The sequence below is a fragment of the Vulpes lagopus genome, chromosome 12, assembly GCF_018345385.1.
Source record: "Vulpes lagopus strain Blue_001 chromosome 12, ASM1834538v1, whole genome shotgun sequence".
NCBI lineage: Eukaryota > Metazoa > Chordata > Mammalia > Carnivora > Canidae > Vulpes > Vulpes lagopus.
Window position 1 is genome coordinate 39529479 of NC_054835.1, and position 21907 is coordinate 39551385.

Sequence of the window (21907 nt, forward strand, 5' to 3'; positions counted from 1 at the left end):
TTTAACTGTGTGTTGATGCTGCCTTCTCTAACAAGTAAGTTAGAAGTTATATTTTTCTTTAGTTTGATATGTTAGTCGGATTTGTTAATGAGATGAATAGGAAGAGAAGGTCCAAGCCATGCTGCTCTGACCTGCCAGCTGGGGCCAGGACCACAGTTCCAGTCTGAGTTGTCACAGAGCTCTTGGTCTGGTCATTTTTTTTATGCCCTGGAAATTGACCTCCTGGAATAGTAGAATATGGTTTTATATCATACAACAGACCATTCCTGAGCCTATAAATGGCTCCTTAAGGCTTTTCTATGGATGTGGACAAGAAAAAAAAGAAACAACTATGATGGGCATTAAGGGCACGTGATATAATGAGCAACTGGGTGTTATACGAGACTGATGAGTCACTGACCCCTACCTCTGAAACCAATAATACATTATACATTAAGAGAATTTAAATTAAAAAAACGAAGGAAAAGGGATAAAACCAGGTGTGATATATACTTGTTTATTTTAAAGATTTTTATTTATTTATGCATGAGAGACACAGAGAGAGGCAGAGACATAGGCAGAAGGAGAAGCAGACTCCCTGCAGGGAGCCCGATGTGGGACTTGATCTCAGGACCCCAGGATCACAACTTGAGCCAAAGGCAGATGTTCAACCACTGAGCCACCCAGGTGCCCAACCCGGTGTGATATTTAAAATATTTAGCATCTGATCACTGATGGATCAGAACGAGCACTGGCAGCTGGCAAGTCTGGAGTGGGGTCCTAGAGGCCTCTGCTGTGCATCACATATTTAGTGACTGGGTGGTGGGGAGGGACTCATAGAGAGAGGCTTGGGGCCATAGTTGAGGGCAATTAGGAGCTCTCTGGGCAGTGGTACTTAATAGTCCTGTGAAATATTTTGGCATTTTAATGACACGCACCAGCACTGCTATTACTCCTTCCTTGTAAATTTGTACAAAATAGAAAAGGTACCTCTCTTGGATGCTCAGCTTGGGGAGTGGAGTGTGGGCTGGACACCCCAGTGTAGGGCAGAACTTGCGGAAGCCCTACTGGCAACCTTTTGTAATAGCAGTCTCAACTGAGGGGGGTGGGGGGGAGTGCCTATTAGAATTCTGTGGGACTGGCATGTTGTTTTCATGTTTATCCCAAAGGGGACATACATTGAACAGAGTTGAGGATCACTGTTTTGTTACACCGGGCAATCATCGTTCTGTGCAGTTTGGCGATGTTACTATAGAATGGTTTCTTGTTACAATACAGATTATGGGTGAATTTTTTGCCTAAATTATTTCAGGAAAACTATTATACAAGCCCCATCCCTCAAATTGATGATCTGACTCTCTGGCACCCATTTTAATCAGTGCCTTTTGGATATTTACTACCCTAAGTGTGGTACAAGGTAAAATGATCCAAATTTATTTTGGCACTTAACAATATCAATGACTAATTATTTAAATTTCTTTTAGGCCTTAGATACAATTTCGAATTGTTTTGTTCCAGGCCTGAGACATTATTCATTCATTCGGCTCAGAGTTTGGTCCTGTGCTAGATGCTAAAGATTCAGGGAGGATACAAATAGCCCCTGCTCTCAAGACCTTCCTTGCAGTCAGACAAATCATGAGTTGGTTGGTAGATAGGCAATTATCCTCACATAGAGTGAGGATATGGACCTAAGTGCCACAGGAGGGGTGTTTTAGGAAGGGCTTCCTTCTGAAGGATGGGTAGGAGTCTTCACAGCCAGGCCACACCTCTACCATTTCTCATGTAACTTACTCCATTCTTCACACAGCAACCAGACTAATTTTCCAGAATCATGGCACTCTCTGGTCTGATCTTCCCATGGTTTCCCACTGATTTTTGAAAAAGGTCCAGCTTCTTCCACAGCCTCATTTTAACCTCCTTCCTCTTTGCTCACTCTGCTCTGCTCATGCTTCTGTTTCTAGAACATGCCAACCTTTTTCCTGATAAGGTCTTTGCACTAACTGCCTACAGAGCTTCTCATGACTGGCTTCTTCTCATCCTTTTGGAATGAGGGTCAAATGTTCCCCTTGAGGGGGACATCTCCAGTGACCACCCCATGTAAAAGAGCCATCCTGCCCCTGTGTTCATCATGCTTTTTATGTTCTATATTTTATGATGTTTTGGCATCTTAAACAGCTTGCTGCCTAGGGCTAGCCTAGATAGCAAAGTACTTGGCTAGGGTAATGCTTTCATATGCAAACCAAACCATCTTGCAACTATACCCTCAACTATCTCCTTATCCCTTTAATATAAATTTTTTTTCACTGAAGCTAATTGACTCTCTGTGTCCAATGCAGACAACTAGTACTTCATCTTGAATGGGAGCTTAGCTCTGGTGAGACATTCTAGGCCCCTCACCCTGGAGGACATCGGGGTGGAGGGCCTTGGTCCTTCCAGTGGACATATTATGCCCCCTTTTTTCAGGGGGTCGAGTCCCCTTTTTCAGGCAAAAGTTGTCACTCTACAAAAACTCACCACTGGAACACTTTTGTATGGTGATGAGTGTTCTGAAGGAGATAAGACAGCGTGGTATATTAGGGACTTTTGCTGGAATGGTCAGAAATAGCTCTTCTAATAGGAATGATAAAAAGGAACCAGCTGTAGGGAAATCCGGGGAAAGTGCATTTCAGGCAGAGGGAACAGTTAACCCAAAGGCTCTGAGGCAGGATGAACTTGCATTTAAGGAATAAAAAGAAAAGGCAGTATGCTTAGAACTGAGGGTGAGGTTCGTAGTACAAGATATGAGTAGAGGGATAAGCCGGGCCAGGTCATAGAGGTCACATACTTAAACATTAAACATTGTGTTTGGAGCACCTGGAAGTTCTGTTGGTTGAGCATATGACTCATGATTTCAGCTCAGATCATGATCTCAAGGTTGTGAGATTGAGTCCCACGTTGGGCTCTGTGCTAGGTATGGAGCCTGCTTAAGATTCTATCTCTCCCTCTCCCTCTGCCCCACCAAACCCCGCCCCCACCCCAGCTTGCACATGCACTCTTTCTCTCTAAAAACCAACAACAAGGGGATCCCTGGGTGGTACAGCGGTTTGGTGCCTGCCTTTGGCCCAGGGCGCGATCCTGGAGACCTGGGATCAATCCCACGTCGGGCTTCCGGTGCATGGAGCCTGCTTCTCCCTCTGCCTGTGTCTCTGCCTCTCTCTCTCTCTCTCTCTGTGACTATCATTAAAAAAAAAAATTTTTAAAAAAACCAACAACAAAAAATTAAACATTGTGAGTTTTTTAAAAAGTCATTTTTATTGAGGTGCAATCAGTAATAACCAACTCTCAGAGAAGGAGGGAGTCCTGATTTATAGTGTTAGCCAATTTCTCTCATATAAATGCATTCTCCATGGCTGATTTCAAGCTATCAAGTGACATCACCAAATGGGGGGTTGGGAAAAGATGTACAGAATTGGTTCTTGTGAGATAGAGAAATAGCTCCCAGACACTACTGGGTGTAATTTACAGAAGTTTTAAAATTCATCCTTTTTATATGTACAGGGCTATAAGTGTTGGCAAATGTATAAAAATGTGTAAGTTTTAAGAATTTACATTTGGCAGTATCCCTTTAATGGGGTAGGATTTGATGATAGGTGGGAAAGGAGGTATAAGTTCCTTCAGCATTTGGATAATTACAAGATATTTTTTCTAAGTGGAATTTTCTCTATGACTATAATGTTTTATTTCACATAATCTGGTGGAGGATATTGTTAGGTGTTTTGACTATAGTGGCCTCTGGTTAAGATTCATTAGAAGATGATAATAAAAGTAATTCAAGGATAATTCTACTGTCTTTCAAGGATCCTAGTATCTTTTCTGCTTAATTTTCAGATGAAGCCTGAGACCAAATTTTCACGGATGGATCACAATATAGAGAGTCCACCCGTAGAAGACTGAGAGTCAACAAAGTATCTAGGGGCAATATTTGATCTGAGAAAATTATGTTTTAAGTTCATCTGATTTATTTCCCTTTAGTGGAGATGAATCCATTGGTCAAGAGAGTTATAAGCATCAAGCATACTTTGTAATACGAATGAATAGAACTTGAATTCTAAACCAGAACTTTTGCTTAACGTCTTGTACTTGGAATATTGTTTAAATACATATTAAAAAAGGAAATGAGATTTGAAAATTCATCATTATAAATATCGAATATTAAAAACTGAGTAAGCATTTATTGAATGCTTGCTCCATAAGTGCATGATCCAATAATTTATTTGTTTAACCTTTACAATAACTATTTGAGAGAAGTAGTATTATTATTTTACAGATGAACCTGAAATGTATACATCAAAGCTATTATGAAAGAGAAGAGGCTTGGGGATTAAGGCAGACTGGGGATTTAAGTGGAAGTATTTTTATTCCTTCTGAGTTTATCCTATTTTGAATTATTGGGAAAGCCTCATGAAAATCTAGAGGGGAAGCCTGTCAACTTTTTGTAAAACATTTCATATAAATTCAAAGCTGTTAGGTGTTCATACCTCTGTACCACAGACACAAGCGTTTTAAAGACAAGACAAACCATAGGTGGTAACTTGCTAAAGGAAGAAGGTTTATTGAATACAAAGAATTGACAACATTTTCTGTAGAGCAGTCAAGTGAGTCACCATATTTGTATGTGACATTCTTTCAGATGAATGGGGAAATACCACTATTGATTGCCCAGACGGTGCTTATATTTCAGTAACAGAAAGAAAATAGGACAGGCATTTTTCTTAGGCTTGCTCATTTTTCCAGACATAATGCTCTCTCTTCTTTGAGAGTATCTGGCAAATGTTCCTCTTGTGTCTTAAATTAATTGTTTTGAGATTTCTCTTCCAGGGAGTGGAGCCTAGTGGTAAGTATTTTGCTTCGTTGGTCTACCTCCTCCAGAACTTTCTTAACCACTATGGCTTTGGCCAGATCTAAAAATTAAAATTTAAAACGAGATTTTAGAGAGTTGAAAAAAGATAAATAAGATCAGGATAGCTAAAATGTGGAAGCAGCCCAAGTGTCTACCAAAGGATGAATAGATAAACAAAATATGGTATATATACACAATGGAATATTATTCAGCCTTCAAAAGAAAAATATTCTGACACATACTATGACGTGGATGAATCTTGAAGACATTATGCTAAGTGAAATAAGCACAAAAAGACAAATATTGTATGATTTCAGTTATATGAGGGACCTAGAGTAGTCAAATACTTAGAGAGAGAAAGAAGAAATGGTGGTTGCCAGGGATTGGGAGGAGGAAGAAATGGGGAGCTATTGTTTACTAGTTATAGGGCAAGATAAAAAGAGTTATAGAGATGGATAGTGTTGCTGGTTGTACCACAATATAAATGTACTTAATGCCACTGAACTGTCCCTTTAAAATGGCTAAGACAGTAAAGTTTATGTTCTGTGTATTTTACCACAATGAAAAAATAGAAAAAAAAGGTTGAATAAGAAATTATATCAGTTAAAAGAATAATAGGATTTTTAATAGGATGGACTCTGCAGTAAGCACAAATAGATGAACTTTTGGTGAGTTTTGCTTTCTTGGTTGGTTAAAAGCATGGTGACATATTACTTTGTTTAAATTAACACATATCACTAAAGTTAGACACCCAGCACATGCTGATATATGTACTATAAACCTTTATCATATCTATTCTTATTAAGCCCTGGGAATATAAAAACAACCAAGCTGGACATTACAAATGAAACAGCATAGCATAAAAACAGAATTTCATTTTAATTACCTTTGACTTGATTTCCCACGTTTCCAGATCCATAATCTTTAGACTTGTAACCTCCAGACTTGCAAGCCCTGTGAACACACATATTGTTGGAAACTCACAAAAGAGAGTGATTTAGAGAGAACCTCTTCTTTCTTTCTTTCTTTCTTTCTTTCTTTCTTTCTTTCTTTCTTTCTTTCTTCCTTCCTTCCTTCCTTCCTTCCTTCCTTCCTTCCTTCCTTTCTTTTTCTTTCTTTCAAGATTGTCTTTATTTTTTTTAGAAAGAGTGAGTGAGTGAGGGGGTGGGGGGAGCAGAGTGAGAGGGAGGGAGAGAATCTCAAGCAGGCTCCACACTCAGCGCAAAGCCCCATGTGGGGCTTGATCCCACGGCCCTGAGATCATGACTTGAGCTGAAATCAAGGGTTGGACACCCAACAAATGGAATCATCCAAGAGCCCCTAGACAGAACCCTTTCTATTCTAACTTTGCTCTTGCATTTTCTTTAGCTGTTTGGTGAGGACAGTTGCAGTGGGTTATACAGCTGGAACTATTCTGCTTTAGTATCAAGAGGTGATATTTTTAATTGTCATACCTTTCATACAGGGCTTGTCCCATTTTGGTTTTGTAAGATGTTGCTAATTTGTATCTTGGTGGTCATGTGTTAGGTTTAACATTGAGCATTCATGATTATAAATGCAGTCATGTCAGTTTACGGTCACTTTCCAGGGATCTAAGCATCAAGTGGATTCACTACAGGACATCTTCCCTGTAAATTATTTTACCTACCCATCATCTCCACCAATGAGGAGGCAGTAGGTCTCAATTTCCTTTTCCAGGTGGACCTTGATGTCGAGCAGCTGCTCATACTCCAGCTTCTGGCCCTCGGTCTCGGTTCTGACCTGGTGCAGCTGCTCCTCCAGGGCCCCGATCTGAGCCTGGATTTGGGCAAGCTGTGTGCAGTAGTTGCCTTCGGTTTCAGTCAGGGAGCACTCCAAGGAGTGTTTCTGTCAGGAAACAAGAAAAAAACCTGAGATGCATACCCCCTGAGATGGGTATGCAGAAATTTGCTCTGATAGATGACTTTCTTCTCTTGTTAATTTTGTCTACAATTGTGTTCGGTTTTACATAGTTAAGAAGACCCTGACATTCTCGAAAAGGAGCACATCTCTCTTTTTGGTAGAATGAGCTAGAGATGTTAGTGTTGCTGTTTTAGCTGTTCTATGTGAAATCCTATTCTTGTGTTGTAGGTTAATTACATAAACAGACATGGGGATATATATATATATATATATATTTTTTTTTTACCATGGTAAGGGCTTTAAAACCAAATGGCACATATTTAAAATGATACCCCAGGGGATGGTGAGAATTTGTCCTTTTCATACCGTGGCTAAGAGAGATTGAAGTTCAATTTCCAGTGTTTGAAGATTGCGCTTCATTTCTGTCAGTTCATTCCTAGCTGAGGTCGTGGCCCCGACGTCCTCAGAGATCTGCTGTTGCAGCGAAGCGCTCTGAAAGAGTAGAAGGGAGGGAACAAATCTTAGTTTTGTGACCCTCACAAATCCAAAGGGATCTTTTCTGGGACAAGACTCACCTTCTCGTTGAACCAGGCCTCGGCGTCCCTGCGGTTCTGCTCAGCCAGGGCTTCGTACTCGGCCCGCATGTTGTTCAGCAGGACGGTGAGGTCCACCCCGGGCACCGCGTTCATCTCCACGTTCACGTTCCCTCCCGCCGCGCACTGCAGAACCTGCATTTCCTAGAGGCAGAAAACTGTGCAGCTCAGAAATGCGGGCAATCTTGTAGAAAGCCTAGAGGTTTAGCTTTGAAAGGGTTTTTGTAGTTCATCTGTCTTCACCTCCTGGGCTGGGCAGTGACCCTCCTCTACTTTTTATGTTTCCCATCTCACGAAGGAGCCTGCTTCCTAAGGAGAGAGTTTTTAAATTGCTCCGGAGCTCTTCCAAATGGTGAACCAAAGTCTTGCTTTTTATTTTGTTTTTAAGATTTCATTTATTTATTCATAAGAGACACACAGAGAGAGGCGGAGACATAGGCAGAGGTAGAAGCAGGCTCCTTGTAGGGAGCCTGATGTGAGACTCGATCCCAGGACCTGGGGATCACAACCTGAGCCAAAGGCAGATGCTCAACCACTGAGCCACCCACGTGCCCCAAGTCCTGCTTTTTATAACTCCAATTCATGGGTTTTAGTTCTGTTGCACAGAAAGTCTTAATTCCTTTTTCAAATGAAAATTCTTAAGATATTTAAAATTAGAGGGCTGCCTAGGTGGCTCAGGTGGTTAAAGTCTGCCTTTGGCTCAGGATCTCCAGGCCTGGCATCAAGCCCCACATCTGGCTCACAATTGAGCAGGGAGTCTGTTTCTCCCTCTCCTTTTGCCTCTCCCCATGCTTGTGCTGTCTCTCTCTCAAATGAATAAATAAAAAGTCTTTAAAAAGATATTTAAAATGAATTAGCCATCATCTCTTATTCTACTCATTTACAGCTGAAACGTCTCCAGCTTGGTGGACTGATCTTCATTCCATTTAGTGAGCAGCTTTGATGTGTTCTTGACTCAGCAAGATGTTGAACATAGCATGGATAGGGTGGAGGGGCTGAGTCTGAGTAATTCTGAACAATTGGAATAATTATAAATATTTATGTTTATTTATTTGTTTAGACTTATAAGTATATTAATTTATAATTAATAAAGGAAGAACACATCGTCCTCTAAAGAATCCTAACTGCTTAAGAACTTATTAAGCTTACACAGGGATATTACAGTGTTATAATGGTTCTACCTTGAAGTGGCTGGGTGAACTTGAGAAAGTTGCTTAACATCTTTAAATCTCATATTCTTATCTGAAAGTTGAGGATAAAAATCCTTCTCTGGTTGTTGAAAAGTGTGAAAGAACAATTAGTAAAATGACCAACAGTATACCTGGTGTATACATGCTAAATAAATGTTAATTATTATGATCATTGTCATCATAGTAGGAGTTGGAATATCAGTTTTGCAGTCAAAGTCCACCTGTTACTACATCTGCAGTGTGTGCTCTTGGGAGGTACAAGGTTGAGGTTGGCAGACATCGCCACTAAGACTGAGTATACTGAAATCACTTGGGTCAACTTATGTCTGTACTGCAGAAATTCTCCTCCCCACCCATGTCCTGGATTTGGATTGGTCCTTATGATGATTAATAATGAGATTTCCTTTCCCTCTTGCCCTAAGTCCCTTAGGTGATTCTAGCATTCTTTCCTCCCTGGTGGTCCCAAATCTTCTCTAGTACCAGATGTAGTTTTTACTCCCAAGGATTTAGTGAACATTCCCCCAGTTCAAGCAGAAAAAGACAAAAGAGAAGCATTTGGGTTTGTCTGTAACTGAGGCATTAAAAAAAATCGACGGCATTCAATTTGTCAAAAATTTGTTGAGTGACAACAATGGGCTATACCCATGCTTGAACCCATATATCCACAGAAATGTTGTTCTTAACTCAGTTATTTTTACAAGACAGGCTCATGGCTAATCAAGTAGCATTTTTATCCTGACCTCCTGCTCTAAGTATTTAGCTTGAATATAGAAGCCTTTTGGCTGTTTAAAAATAGCAAATTATTTGCAAAGAATAGAGATTCCCCATCCCCCCCCCCCCCCCCCCGGAAAACAGTGGTTCTAAAAGCGATCCCAAAGAAGTGGCTATATGATCTGATTTTTTATCTAGCTTCCAACAGTGACTGCTTTGAAGTATACTCTTTATTTGGAAGAAAAGATTTTGATACAATTTATTTTCAGTCTCACTATTTTTATAGACACACCTATTAAGAATATACCTTAATATTAAATGTATATATTTAATGTGTGTACAAAGTAAATGTTTAAGTGTTTTAAATCTGCCACTAATATATAGAAGTTTAGATCTAGTTTTCTTAGGATGTCCTTTCAGTATATTTATTTTATGTAATTAGATGTAATCTCTTAACTGTCCAATTTTAATTTAGCTATGATTACGTAGCCAAACACTACTCTTGTAATGCTGATTAATCTGGAAAACAGGATTCTTTTTTTTTTCTTTTCCCATGGGAAACTTGGTGAGAGAATTAGGGTGAATCTGTACAAACACTGCCATTTCTCAAGACAACTCATGCCTCATGCCTCTCTGACAATGGGTTGATCACTACCAATTTCTTATTTAAAAGTCAAGCGCCTTATCTTCTCCCAGATGGATTGTCTGCAGAGGGATAGCAAAATGCACATAGGCAGTTCTTACCTCCTTATGGTTCTTTTTCAGGTAAGTCATCTCCTCACTGAGGGTTTCATACTGAATCTCCAGGTCTGTTCTGCACAAGGTGATTTCATCCAGAACTCTGCGTAGCCCATTGACATCACTCTCCACACTCTGGTGAAGAGCCAGCTCATTTTCATACCTTAAGGAATATTAACGAATTTCTAGCATGTCATATAGTGGGAGAAATAGTCACCAATTGATGATCAAGTGCCAGAATCCTGGAGTTTTGAAGTGGCAGATTTGGCCACAAGAGACATTTTCAAAGTATATTGCATAATAATGGTTATTTTATTTAATTTGAGGGATTTCTTTGGTAGAAAATGAACTAGAGGATTGGACATTGCTTTTATAGCAGTTCATAATTTATATTTCATAGCCAAAATATAAAAAAGTAGTAATATTCAGTTTATTTTATTTCACATTCTGCTTGTTTTAAATCCAAGTGTTTTACCAGTGTTGGAATAAAAGTTGGTAATATTTAACGGAAGGCTCAAAAAATCAATTAAATTTAATGCTTTGTGTTAATTCCCAGGTATCTTTTTCACTCTTTGAGCCTACTTACTTGAGTCTGAAATCATCCGCTGTCAGCCTGGCATTATCAATCTGCAGAACAGCATTAGCATTGCTGGTGGTGGAAGCAATGATCTGGAAACAGGGAATTTGACTTTTAAAGGGCAATTTATCACAACCATAAAACAAAGGTTTTTTTTAAGATTAGGGAATGGGAATAATAAAAATTAATATAGTTACTAACTAAGATAGTGACATTTTTATCATGAGGTTCACCAGCTGAATCTACTGAATGCTTATTTCCAATGCTAAATTGAAATTCCCTTTAAGAAATCACACAAGGTATGAGTGCCTGGGTGGTTCAGTTGGTTAAATATCTGCCTTCTCCTCAGGTCGAGATCCCGGGGTCCTGGAATCGAGCCCCGGGTCAGACTGCCTGCTCAGCAAGGAGTCTGCTTTTCCTTCTCCCTCTTCCCCTCGCTCTGCTCATGCTCTATCACTCTCTCTCAAATAAATAAAAATCTTTTAAAAAAAGATATCACATATAATGATGATAAATGTTTTTAGTATTCAGTGAAGAAAGGAAAAGAATGTTTAGAAATAAAAGTATGTAAAAATAATCATGAGGTGTAATTTCTTACCTGATTTTTAAGATCATCAATTATCGGGAAATATCTACTATAGTCGTGGTCAAGACCACGGCAAGAACCAGGCCCAAATTTCTCATACCAGCCCTTGATCTTCTGCTCCAGGTCAGCATTGGCCTCCTCCAGAGCACGCACATTCTCCAGGTAGGAGGCCAGCCGGTCATTGAGGTTCTGCATGGTCACCTTCTCGTTGCCCGAAAGGAGACCACCCTCATTCAGTGTAAAGCCAGCACAGAGATTGCTTCCCCCTACATTTCCTCCTGATGAGCTGCCCCCGAAGGTACACGAGAAACTACTTCCAATTCCAGGCATGCTGCAAGTATTGCCAGCTCCAAAGCCGGCTGTCCCGCCAGAAAGCCTGAGGGATCCTGCAGTAGGACGGGGGCAGGACCTCCTGGATCCACTGGAAAGTCGAAGAGACATGGTATCAGGGCAAACGCGTTGCACAGCTGTCTTGGAGAGAGCCAGAATGGAGTGCCTCCTCGTCTCCACTGCTTTGTTTGCCTTTTTATAGACAATTCTCAAGTGTGTTCTAGATGAAATTCTGCCTACATAAAGTAAAACATGGCTTGCCAGCCTCAGCAAGTCAGTGTAATTGGATGATTTTTCCTAATTAGTAACTAACTTAGCTGGGCTCCTTTCTGTAGGAGGGCAGTTGCCCTCAGGTTGGTGGTTATCTGAGAAATGGGTCTGGGTGGAGCAATGTGTTTCCTTCATACATTTTTAAATTGCGAGTGAGTCATTCTTCACTTATGTCCTTAGAAGATAAGACTCATCAGTCCAGCACACAGTAAAAATCTGGCTTCATGGTTTTGGGCTATTATGCTAATAGATATTGACGTTTCTGAGACTTTTTCTACTTTTTTTTTTTTCCACAGTTCTTTCCACATAAGTAGAGAACAGACTTGTAACTGTTATTCCCCTAAATGGTCCTTCCAATCACTGGTTTTCCCCTCCTCCTTGGCACTGTTTTTAATGGGAAGTTAACTTCCATTTTGGCTGACATGCATCATCTTCTGTTGACACTTACTTAGGTTTGGGGATAGTTGTCTTCTCTTATCCATTTTGCAATTAGGAACACACCCCTAATTGCTGTTATGTGTTGTGGGACTTCGGAAGGACATTAACATATTTCCTGACCCTGCAAAACCTGAGGCAAACCTGGCAGGAAATATTTCCTCTTTTTATTTTATTGTGGTTTAGTTTAGGTCAAAGTTATCAGTAGACTATTTACTGGGTGTGGATTCCCATATATTTATTGAAAACCCTGAATATTTTGGAAATTTTTGAGACATCTGGAATTTGACTTGTGGACAGAATTTCTCTGAATGCTTATTATGGGTGTGAGACTGTTACAGATTCATTCGTTCCTTCATTTAACAAATATTTATTTAAAACCTGTTATGCGCCAGTCACTGTTCTGGGCACTTGGGATAAGTGGAATCATACATTATTTATCTTTTGGTGACTGGCTTATTTCCTTTTTTTTTTTTTTTTTTAAGATTTTATTTATTTATTTATTCAGAGACACAGAGAAAAAGAGAGGCAGAGACACAGGCAGAGGGAGAAGCAGGCTCCTCGCAGGGAGCCCGATGTGGGACTCGATCCCAGGTCTCCAGGGTCGTGCCCTGGTTTAGCAGTGCTAAACCACTAAGCCACTGGGCTGCCCATGGCTTATTTCCTTTAGCAAAATGTCTTCAAGTTTCAACCATGTTGTAGCATGTGTCGGAATTTCTTTTCTTTATCAGACTAAATAATGTTTCATTACCTGTATATACCATATTTGGTTTATCCACTCATTAGTTGATAGACATTAGGGTTGAGTTCACCTTTTGGGTGTTGTGAATAATGCTACTACAAACATGGATGTACAAATATCTGTCTTCAAACTGTGGAAGGAGCCTCGGTGTCCATCGAAAGATGAATGGATAAAGAAGATGTGGTTTATGTATACAATGGAATATTCCTCAGCCATTAGAAATGACAAATACCCGCCATTTGCTTCCAGGTGGATGGACCTGGAGGGTATTATGCTGAGTGAAGTAAGTCAATCGGAGAAGGACAAACATTATATGGTCTCATTCATTTGGGGAATATAAAAAATAGTGAAAGGGAATAGAAGGGAAGGGAGAAGAAATGGGTAGGAAATATCAGAAAGGGAGACAGAACATAAAGACTCCTAACTCTGGGAAACAAACTAGGGGTGGTGGAAGGGGAGGATGGCGGGGGGTGAGGGTGAATGGGTGACGGGCACTGAGGGGGGCACTTGACAGGATGAGCACTGGGTGTTATTCTGTATGTTGGCAAATTGAACACCAATAAAAAATAAATTTATTTAAAAAGAAAAACAAATATCTGTCTGAATCCCTTCTTTCATTTCTCATGGGAATATACCCCATGGTGGAATTACTAGATCATATGGTGATTCTATTTTTAATTTTTTGAGGAATTGCCATACTTCTTTCCATATTAACTCACTATTTTACATTGTTATCACTAGTACACAAGGGTTCCAATTTCTCCACATCATCACCAACCTTTGTTCTTTTCTCTTTATTTCTTTTCTTGATAGTGGCCATCCTAGTGTATATCAGGTGGTATCTAATGATAGTTTCGATTTGCATTTCCTTAATGATTCATGACATTGAGCATCTTTTCATGTACTTGTTGGCCACTGGAGTATCTTACCTAGGGAAATGTCCATTCAGATCCTATGCCCATTTTTAAATTCATGTTGTTTGTTTTTTTGTTGTTGAGTTGTAGGAGTTTGTTATATATTCTGGATATTAACCCGTTATCATTTCATTGTTAAATAGGTTGAATTTATCACTCTTTTTTATTTTTGGATTGTGATTCTTTTTTTTGGGGGGGGGGGTCTGAAATAATTCTATTTTAGCGCATTTTATTTTATTTTTTTTTACATTTTTAAAAATTTAAGTTAAATTCATGATTCTTTTATCTAAGAAATGACTAATTCTCCAAGGTCATACAAATATTTTCCTATATTGTTTTCTAAACATTTACTCATTTTGCCTTTCCCATGTAAGGTTTTGGTAGTTTGGAATCATTTTTAAGTATTCTTGTTTTTATTATTTTTTTCTTGTTTTTATTGTTTGATATAGAATCAAGTTTCTTTTTAAAAAAAAATATGGATAATGATTACTTCAGCATATTTACCAAATGGTACCATCCTTTCCCTGCAATGCCATGTTGTCATAAAGAAAGTGTCCAATGCCTCCTCAATAAAATCTTCATATAGATGAGGGTTCAGTTGGTACTATTTTTCTATTTGTGCCAGAACCATGACATTTTAGTCACAATTGCTCCAAAATATAACATGATATTTGGTAAGGCAAGAACACCAACTCCACACCATCAAGTCAATGTTAAGTCAAATATTCTTTCTCCATTCCTCTTTTATATAAATTTTAAAATCAGCTTTTTTTTTTTTTTGAGGGCGTTGTTTTTTAAAAATTTAATTCAATTAATTAACATACAGTGTGTTATTAGTTTCAGAGGTAGAGTTTCAGGATTCATCAGCCTTATATAACACCCAGTACTTATTACATCAGGTGCCCTCCCTAATGCCCATCACTCAGTTATCCCATTCCCCAACCCCCCCTCCCCACCAGGAACCCTCAGTTTGTTTCCTATGATTAAGAGTCTCTTATGGTTTGTCTTCCTCTCTGATTTTGTCTTGTTTTACTTTTTCCTGGGTTTGTTTCTTTTAGTAACCAGAATCACACTATATGTTTTGTTTTTTGATGTGCTTGTTGGAGATGTTCTCAGCCTAGCACGCTCCTTTTATCCATTATATATTCCACAGAATTGTGTCACTATTTGGGTTGCTTCATTCTGCTATTATAATTATGCCCACTTTTGTGCACAAACTTGAGCACAGGGGCTGGGATTTGAGGGGAAGAGTGTCAGTTTGAATCCTTGTTGATCTGAGGTGAAGACGTGTTGACTTGGCAGTGAGTAGGTGTCTGGCAGTGCATGATAATTCTGGCAAAAGAGGGCTGAACTGTGGATTTGGGACCAACAGGCCAATGACATTGTGTGTGATGGGGATTTGGCTGATTTTGCTCCTGGTCATGAATTCCTTTAACTTTTGTTTTTCTAGGAAATTCAATCTCTCCTTCTACTCTGAATGAAAATCTTGCTGGATAGAGTATTCTTAGCTGCAGATTTTTTCCTTTTAGCACTTTGAATATATCATGCCACTCTTTTCTGGCCTGCAAAGTTTCTGCTGAAAAATCCACTGATAGCCTTATGGGGTTTCTTTTGTATGTAATGCTTTCTTTTCTTTTGCTGATTTTAAAATTCTCTCTTTATCATTGCTTTGGCTATCTTATTTACTTTGTGTCTTGGTGCAGACCTTTTTGGATTGGGTTTTCTGTATTTCCTGGATCTGGATTTCTCTTTCAGAAAGATTCAGGAAGTTTTCAACTATTATTGCTTCAAATAAATCTTCTGCCCCCTTTTCTCTCTCTTCTCAACAAATGTCATGGAGAAAAATAAAATCAGCTTTTTATATACAATAAGATCCTAAGATTTGCCTTAAATGTAGAAAGATATTTGAGGAAAATTGACATCCCTATGATGTTGCGTATGTCTTGCCAAAAAATTGAGTATTATTTCCATTTATTGAGATCTTCCTTAATGTTCTTCAGTAGAAAGTTATTTTTCCATATGTGCTTTCATATAATTTTCTAGAATAATTTCCAGTTATTTATCTAATATTGTTGTTAAAGATATCTTTTAGAAATCACATTTTCTAGATAAACTTTACTACATAAGAAATACAATTGATATTTGCATAGTGATTCTGGTCACTTTTGCTACATTTTTTTCTTTTCACCCCAGTTTTTGTTTTTTTCTGGATTTATTGAGGCGTAATGAACAAAGAAAATTGTAATGTATTTAAACCGTACAATGTGATGATTTGATATGTGCATACACTGTAAAATGATTCTCATAATCAAGTTATTATCACATTCACCACTTCACACAGCTACCTTTGTGTGTGTGTGTGTGTGTGTGTGTGTGTGTGAGAGAGAGAGAGAGAGAGAGAAAGAGAGATAGAGAAAGAGAACTGGTAAGATCTACTCTTGGCAAATTTCAAGAATGCAATAGAGTATAATTAACTTTAGTCACCACGCTACATGTTAGATCCTCAGAACTTATTCATCTTATAACTAAAAGTTTGTACCCTTTTGCCATCCTATCCTATATTCCTACCTTCCAGTCCCTGGTAACCACCATTCTGTTCTGCATGAAAACATACATCTAACATTAAACATCTAACATTAAAGTCCTTCCTCACTTTTGTCCTCCCTCCTCTCCCAGGTGACTACTTGACTCTTCCAGATGTTTTCACCCTTCCAAATGGTTTTCTATGCATTTGCACACATATATAGCAGGTAAATACACAAATGCCATACGTGAATCATCTGTGTTATATGCACTGTTCTGTAACTTGCTTTGTTTACCTTACATAATACGCCACAGAGCACAAATAGGTGCCTAATGTGGCAGAAGCTGTTGGTTGACCCCCAGTTTTTAACTGGGCAATGGCTGCCTACAATAAAGACTACTTTCTCCAGCATTCTTTTCAGCTAGCTGTGGCTATGTCCTTAAGCTAACCAATGTGATGTAAGTGGGAGAATATGTGGCATGTTCTAGAGACTTTAAGAAGAAGTTGACACAAGTCTTTGTCCCATCTTCTCACTTTCCTTTATCCTGCCAGCATGGGTGTGATGGCTGAATTGGATGGTTGAAGCTTCATCTTGGACCATGCACCAGGGCCACATCCTGGCTCTGGTAGAGTGGGAAACTGCAAACATCTTGGGTTTCTGATGATGTTCTGGTGCAAAGATGTCATCCTAGCCCTGAATGCTCTATCTTTGGAGTTTTATGTGTGAAAGAAATAAACTTATAACAGTGTAAAGTCCTGTTATTCTGTTACTGTTACTCAGAGCAAAATCTAATATTAAGTAATTTGTTTAACCACTAGCTTATTAAGGGACCTTCAGATTGTTTTCAGCTTATTGCTATTATTGATAAGGCTGAACTTACATTTTTCTTTAGGATAGATTCCTTAAAATGTTTTTGCCAGTTCTTTTTGGTCAAATTTATTAATTCATCCTTTTTAGCATACAGTTCTATAAGTTTTGACAAATGCATGGTCATGTAGCCACTACCACAGTCAAGATATAGAACAGTTCCCTTAACCCCTCCCTAAATTCTTCTGTATCCCTTTGTAGTCAACCTCTGCCCATAGCCCCAGCTCTAGGCAAACATTGATTGCTTTTCTTGCCCATTTATCCTTTGTGTCTGACTTCCTTACTTAGCACTAATACAGTTGAATGCATTCATGCTGCTGAGTGTATTAAAAGTTTGTTAATTTTTATTGGATAGTTTTCCCTTTTTATTTTATCCATTCACTAGGTGAAGGATATGGTTTATGAAGGATAAGGTTTATGATGAATATGAATAAAGCCGCTATAAATATTCACATAGAGGCTTTTTTTAATGTGAATGTAAGTTTGATTTTATTTAATATGAGGGAGTGGGATTGCTGGGTCATATATACAGATGTATGTTTAATATTTATTTATTTATCTATCTATCTATCTATCTATTTATTTATTTATTTATTTTTTCATGAGAGACACACAGAGAGAGAAAGAGAGAGGCAGAGACACAGGCAGAGGGAGAAGCAGGCTCCATGCAGGGAGCCCCATGTGGGACTCGATCCCGTCTCCAGGATCACACCCTGAGCCAAAGGCAGACGCTCAACCACTGAGCCACCCAGGGATCCCAGATGTATGTTTAATATTATAGGAAACTGGGGCAAAATGTTTTCCAAAGTGGTTATACCATCTTGTATTTTCATCAACAATGAATGAGAGTCCTAGCTGCTCCTTATCCTTACCAGCACTTAGTATTGCCAGCTTTAAAAATATTTTTTTTGTGTGTATTCTAATAGATGCGTGGTGGTATCTTGCTGTGGTTTAAATATTCATTTCCTTAATGACTCATAATGGTGAACATCTTTTCATATGCTTATTTGCCATTCATATCTCTCCTTTGGTGAGACAGCTGTTCAGTTCTTTTGCCTGTTTATTATCAGATTTGTTTTCTTACTATTTTTAAAGATTATATTTATTTATTCATGTGAGAGACACAGAAGGAGAGATGCAGAGACCTAGGCAGAGGGAGAAGCAGGCTCTATGCAGGGAGCCTGATGTAGGACTCAATCCGGGACCCCAGGATCACACCCTGAGCTGAAGACAATTGCTCAACTGCTGAGCCACCAGGCATCCCTGCTTTCTTACTATTGAGTTGTGAATATTCTCTATATATTCTAGTTGCAGTACTTTATCAAACAGATAACTTTCAGGCATTTTCTCTAATCCATGTCTTGTCTTTTCATTTTCTTAAATAATGTCTCTCAAAGAGCACACCTTTTTAATTTTGATGGTGTCCAAATGAATATTTTTCTTTGAAATCATGCTTTGGATGTCATGTCTAATGAATTTATGCCTAAACCAGAGTTATAAATATTTTTCTTCTATAATTAAAAAAATATTTTGAAATATTTATAGACTTACAGGAAGGTCCAAAAGTCTATGAAGAAATATTCAGGGAGGTTCTGTACACCTTTCACCCAGGCTCCCCAATATTTTTTTTAAAGATATTTATTTATTTATTCATGAGAGACAGACACAGAGAGAGAGAGAGAGAGAGGGAGGCAGAGACACAGGCAGAAGGAGAAGCAGGCTCCATGCAGGGAGCCTGATGTGGGACTCGATCCCAGGACTCCAAGATCACGCCCTGGCCTGAAGGCAGGAGCTAAACTGCTGAGCTACCCAGGGATCCCCGGGCTCCCCAATGTTAACATCTTAGATAACTGTAGTACAGTATTAAATTCAGGAAATTGACATTAGTACAATTCATAGTCTTTATTCAGATTTTGCCAGTTATATAAACATTTATTTGTGTGTGTGTGTGTGCGTGTGTGCAAGTGGATATATTGTAGCTCTATGCAATTTTACACATGTGTGGCCTCATGCAGCCACTACCATAATCAAGATACTTAACTGTGCCATTTTCATAAGACTCTTATGCTAACCCCTTTACAACCACACCTGCTCCTCCCTCCCAATCTCTAACCTCTGGCAACTATGAATCTGTTCTCCATCTCTGTAATTATTTTATTTCACAAATATTACATAAATGCAATAATGCAATATGCATTCTAATGGATTTGTCTATTACTTCTTTCCACTCTATTAGATTTTGCTTCATGTGTTTGGGAGAGTTTTTGTTTTATATATTTAGGGTTGCTTTGTCTGATACTAATACAGCCACTCCTGATTTATTAAAAGTAAATTAAATTTTTTTAAAAAATGGAGGTATAATTGACATGTAACATTGTATTAATTTCATGTGTAAAACATAATGATTCCATATATGTACATATTATAAAATGATCACCACAGTAAGTCAAGAATATCCATCACCCCATGTATTTACAAAGTAAAAATAATTTTTTTGGATTAATGTTTTCTCTTTTACCATTCTTTTACTTTCAATCTACCTGTATTTGGTATGTTTGAAGTGAATCTTGTAGATAGCATTTATGTGGGTTGTGCTCTAGAGAAACACATGCACATGTAGTAGGTGCCATGCACAGAATGTTTATGGTAGTATTATTCATACTAGTCCCAAACTGGAAGCAATTCAACAGTAGAATGGATAAATTGTGCCAAATATTTAAAAAGTTTTGCCAAGCTGGGAGTTATATAATGGTATCTCATGTGGTTTCAGCTTCTATTTCTCTGATTGCTAGTGAGGTTGAACACTTCCATACATTTATTGGCCATTTAGGATTTCTATCAGCACATTGAAGATATCCTTCTACTGTCCTTTGGATTCCCATTGTTGCTGCTGAGAAGTTGGCGTTCATTCTTGCTGCCACTCACTTGAAGGTAAACATTTCTCCCCATTTGCCTGATTTTAAAGATATTCTATTATCTTCATTGTTTTGTGGTTTCACTATGATTTATCCATATGTGAATTTTTTTTATCTTGTCTTCAGCTTTACTGTGATCTGATTCCTGTACAGTTCATTTTATTTTAATGCATAGGACTTCTTTAATCTGTGAACTGGTGTCTTTCATCAGTTCTGGAAAAATTTTAGCTTTTTATCTCTTCGGATATTGCTTTACTCCAATTGTCTCTGTTTTATCCTTCTGGAAGCCATTCTGGAAGCTATCTTTCTGGAAGCTATTATGACTTTAAACCAATTGCTAGGGGTAGGTCCAGGGCCTGTTCTGAGGGCCTGAAGCTTACTCAATTTTTGTTCCTCAGATGGTAGTGCTAGCAGAAGTACTATAGGAATTGAAAGGCAAACCTATATTTGAATAAAATGTGTTACTTTTGTTAAGGAAAATTTGTTGTTCCCTCCAAGATAAAGGGATTCAGCAGAATCATCCTGACAGCATATGGTTAGTTTTCCTTCTAAAAAAAGTTTCTATGGAATCTTCATTAATATATTCAGTTTCTATGTCTGCTGATGGCAGGTCAGTAACTTGACCAGCCTTAGAGAGATGGAGTCTGAGCTATAGCCTCCATATTTGTCACAATGGCCACTTTGACAATGGGTTCAGTGTGCAAGCATTGAAGTGGGGAAGAGGGAGGTTGGCTGACCTCCACAAGATGAATCAGCTTGTCCACATAGTTGTGGAGCTCTTTCTCTGGAGTGTTCTGTAGAGTGCATTAAAGTGAGTTATAAAGAGCCATATGCCTTGTGCTCACTCCCAGGGGAATGCAATTATCATAAGTATGGAGTTGTCATATGTGAAGATTTTTATAGGAATTGTGCAAAAATAAAATTTATAAAAATTCTTGTATATAAGGAGCACAGAGCAATACTAAAAACAATAAATATGTTACATTACCCATTACATTCCTGTCAGAAGGAGATTTTTGTCTTTAGTAGGCATCAGTGAAAATGAATTCTCCACAATTTTACACATTTGATGACTAACAAGATTTTTCCATAGATGAGCTTCTGTTCCACACACTTCATACCTTATATCTCTTCTGTTATCTACATATTTCTGGGCCTCGGTGTTATAGGATTTGTTCATATCACAACTTGCAACCTTGTACCTTTATAATATGATACTGCATGGGCACAGTGGGCAGTGGGAATATTCCTGGAAGCCTCCCATGGAAATGATGAGAACGTCATTAATATATTCCATCATACTCATTTTAACTTCCTCTTGACTTAGGGTGACTTTATGTGTAAATGCCAAAATAGGTCAGTTCACATCTGCTAAAACAACTGGTTAGTAGCATCCTTAACTCTCTCTCAAATGTTACATTTGCACAATACATTGTATGGTGACCCCATCTTAGACATGATAGATCACCCCCAGACATGAGGGAAAGAGTGATGGAGGAGAAATTGGAGTGGAAAGAGATAGGAGACTTAATTGATGGTGCTAAAGTTATCTTAGTTTTCAAAAGTTTAAAAAAATGACTCTATAAACATAATGCTAGGGCCTTTCCTGCACTGATGAGGGATCTGAAGCTTATGCATTAGTGTCATGGTAAATTCACCTGTCAGTCACCCTGCTCTCAGCTTTATCTCTCAGACTGGTTCACTATCATACTTGGTTCTTCTAAGTCCTGAATCTCTCCTGGATTCTAGAGAGTCAGTCAGTTCCTTGAACATGT

General features: G+C 38.5%; 1 protein-coding gene across 2 annotated transcripts; it reads right to left on the reverse strand.

Annotated features, from left to right (window-relative positions):
- Nucleotides 1-1808: 1808 nt before the first annotated feature.
- KRT25 (keratin 25) lies at nt 1809-11575 on the reverse strand. Of its 2 annotated transcripts, XM_041726112.1 has the most exons (9): nt 11147-11575; nt 10558-10640; nt 9978-10134; nt 7315-7476; nt 7106-7231; nt 6507-6724; nt 5745-5812; nt 4817-4919; nt 1809-1845 (listed from the first exon to the last, which is right to left on the reverse strand). In XM_041726112.1, the coding sequence occupies exons 1-9, from the start codon at nt 11573-11575 to the stop codon at nt 1809-1811; spliced, it is 1383 nt and encodes a 460-aa protein (XP_041582046.1). The 2 variants fall into 2 exon arrangements, with proteins under 2 accessions (XP_041582046.1, XP_041582047.1); XM_041726113.1 differs by lacking the exon at nt 1809-1845 and having other exon boundaries at nt 4565-4919.
- Nucleotides 11576-21907: the final 10332 nt, after the last annotated feature.

Coding starts and splice junctions, on each gene's coding strand:
- KRT25 (XM_041726112.1), bottom strand. CDS start 11,575: ATGTCTCTTCGACTTTCCAGTGGATCCAGGAGGTCCTGCCCCCGTCCT. Junction 7,232..7,314: donor AGGCCTGGTTCAACGAGAAG/GTGAGTCTTGTC, acceptor CTACTCTTTCAG/AGCGCTTCGCTGCAACAGCA. Junction 6,725..7,105: donor TTCAATCTCTCTTAGCCACG/GTATGAAAAGGA, acceptor GTTTCCTGACAG/AAACACTCCTTGGAGTGCTC.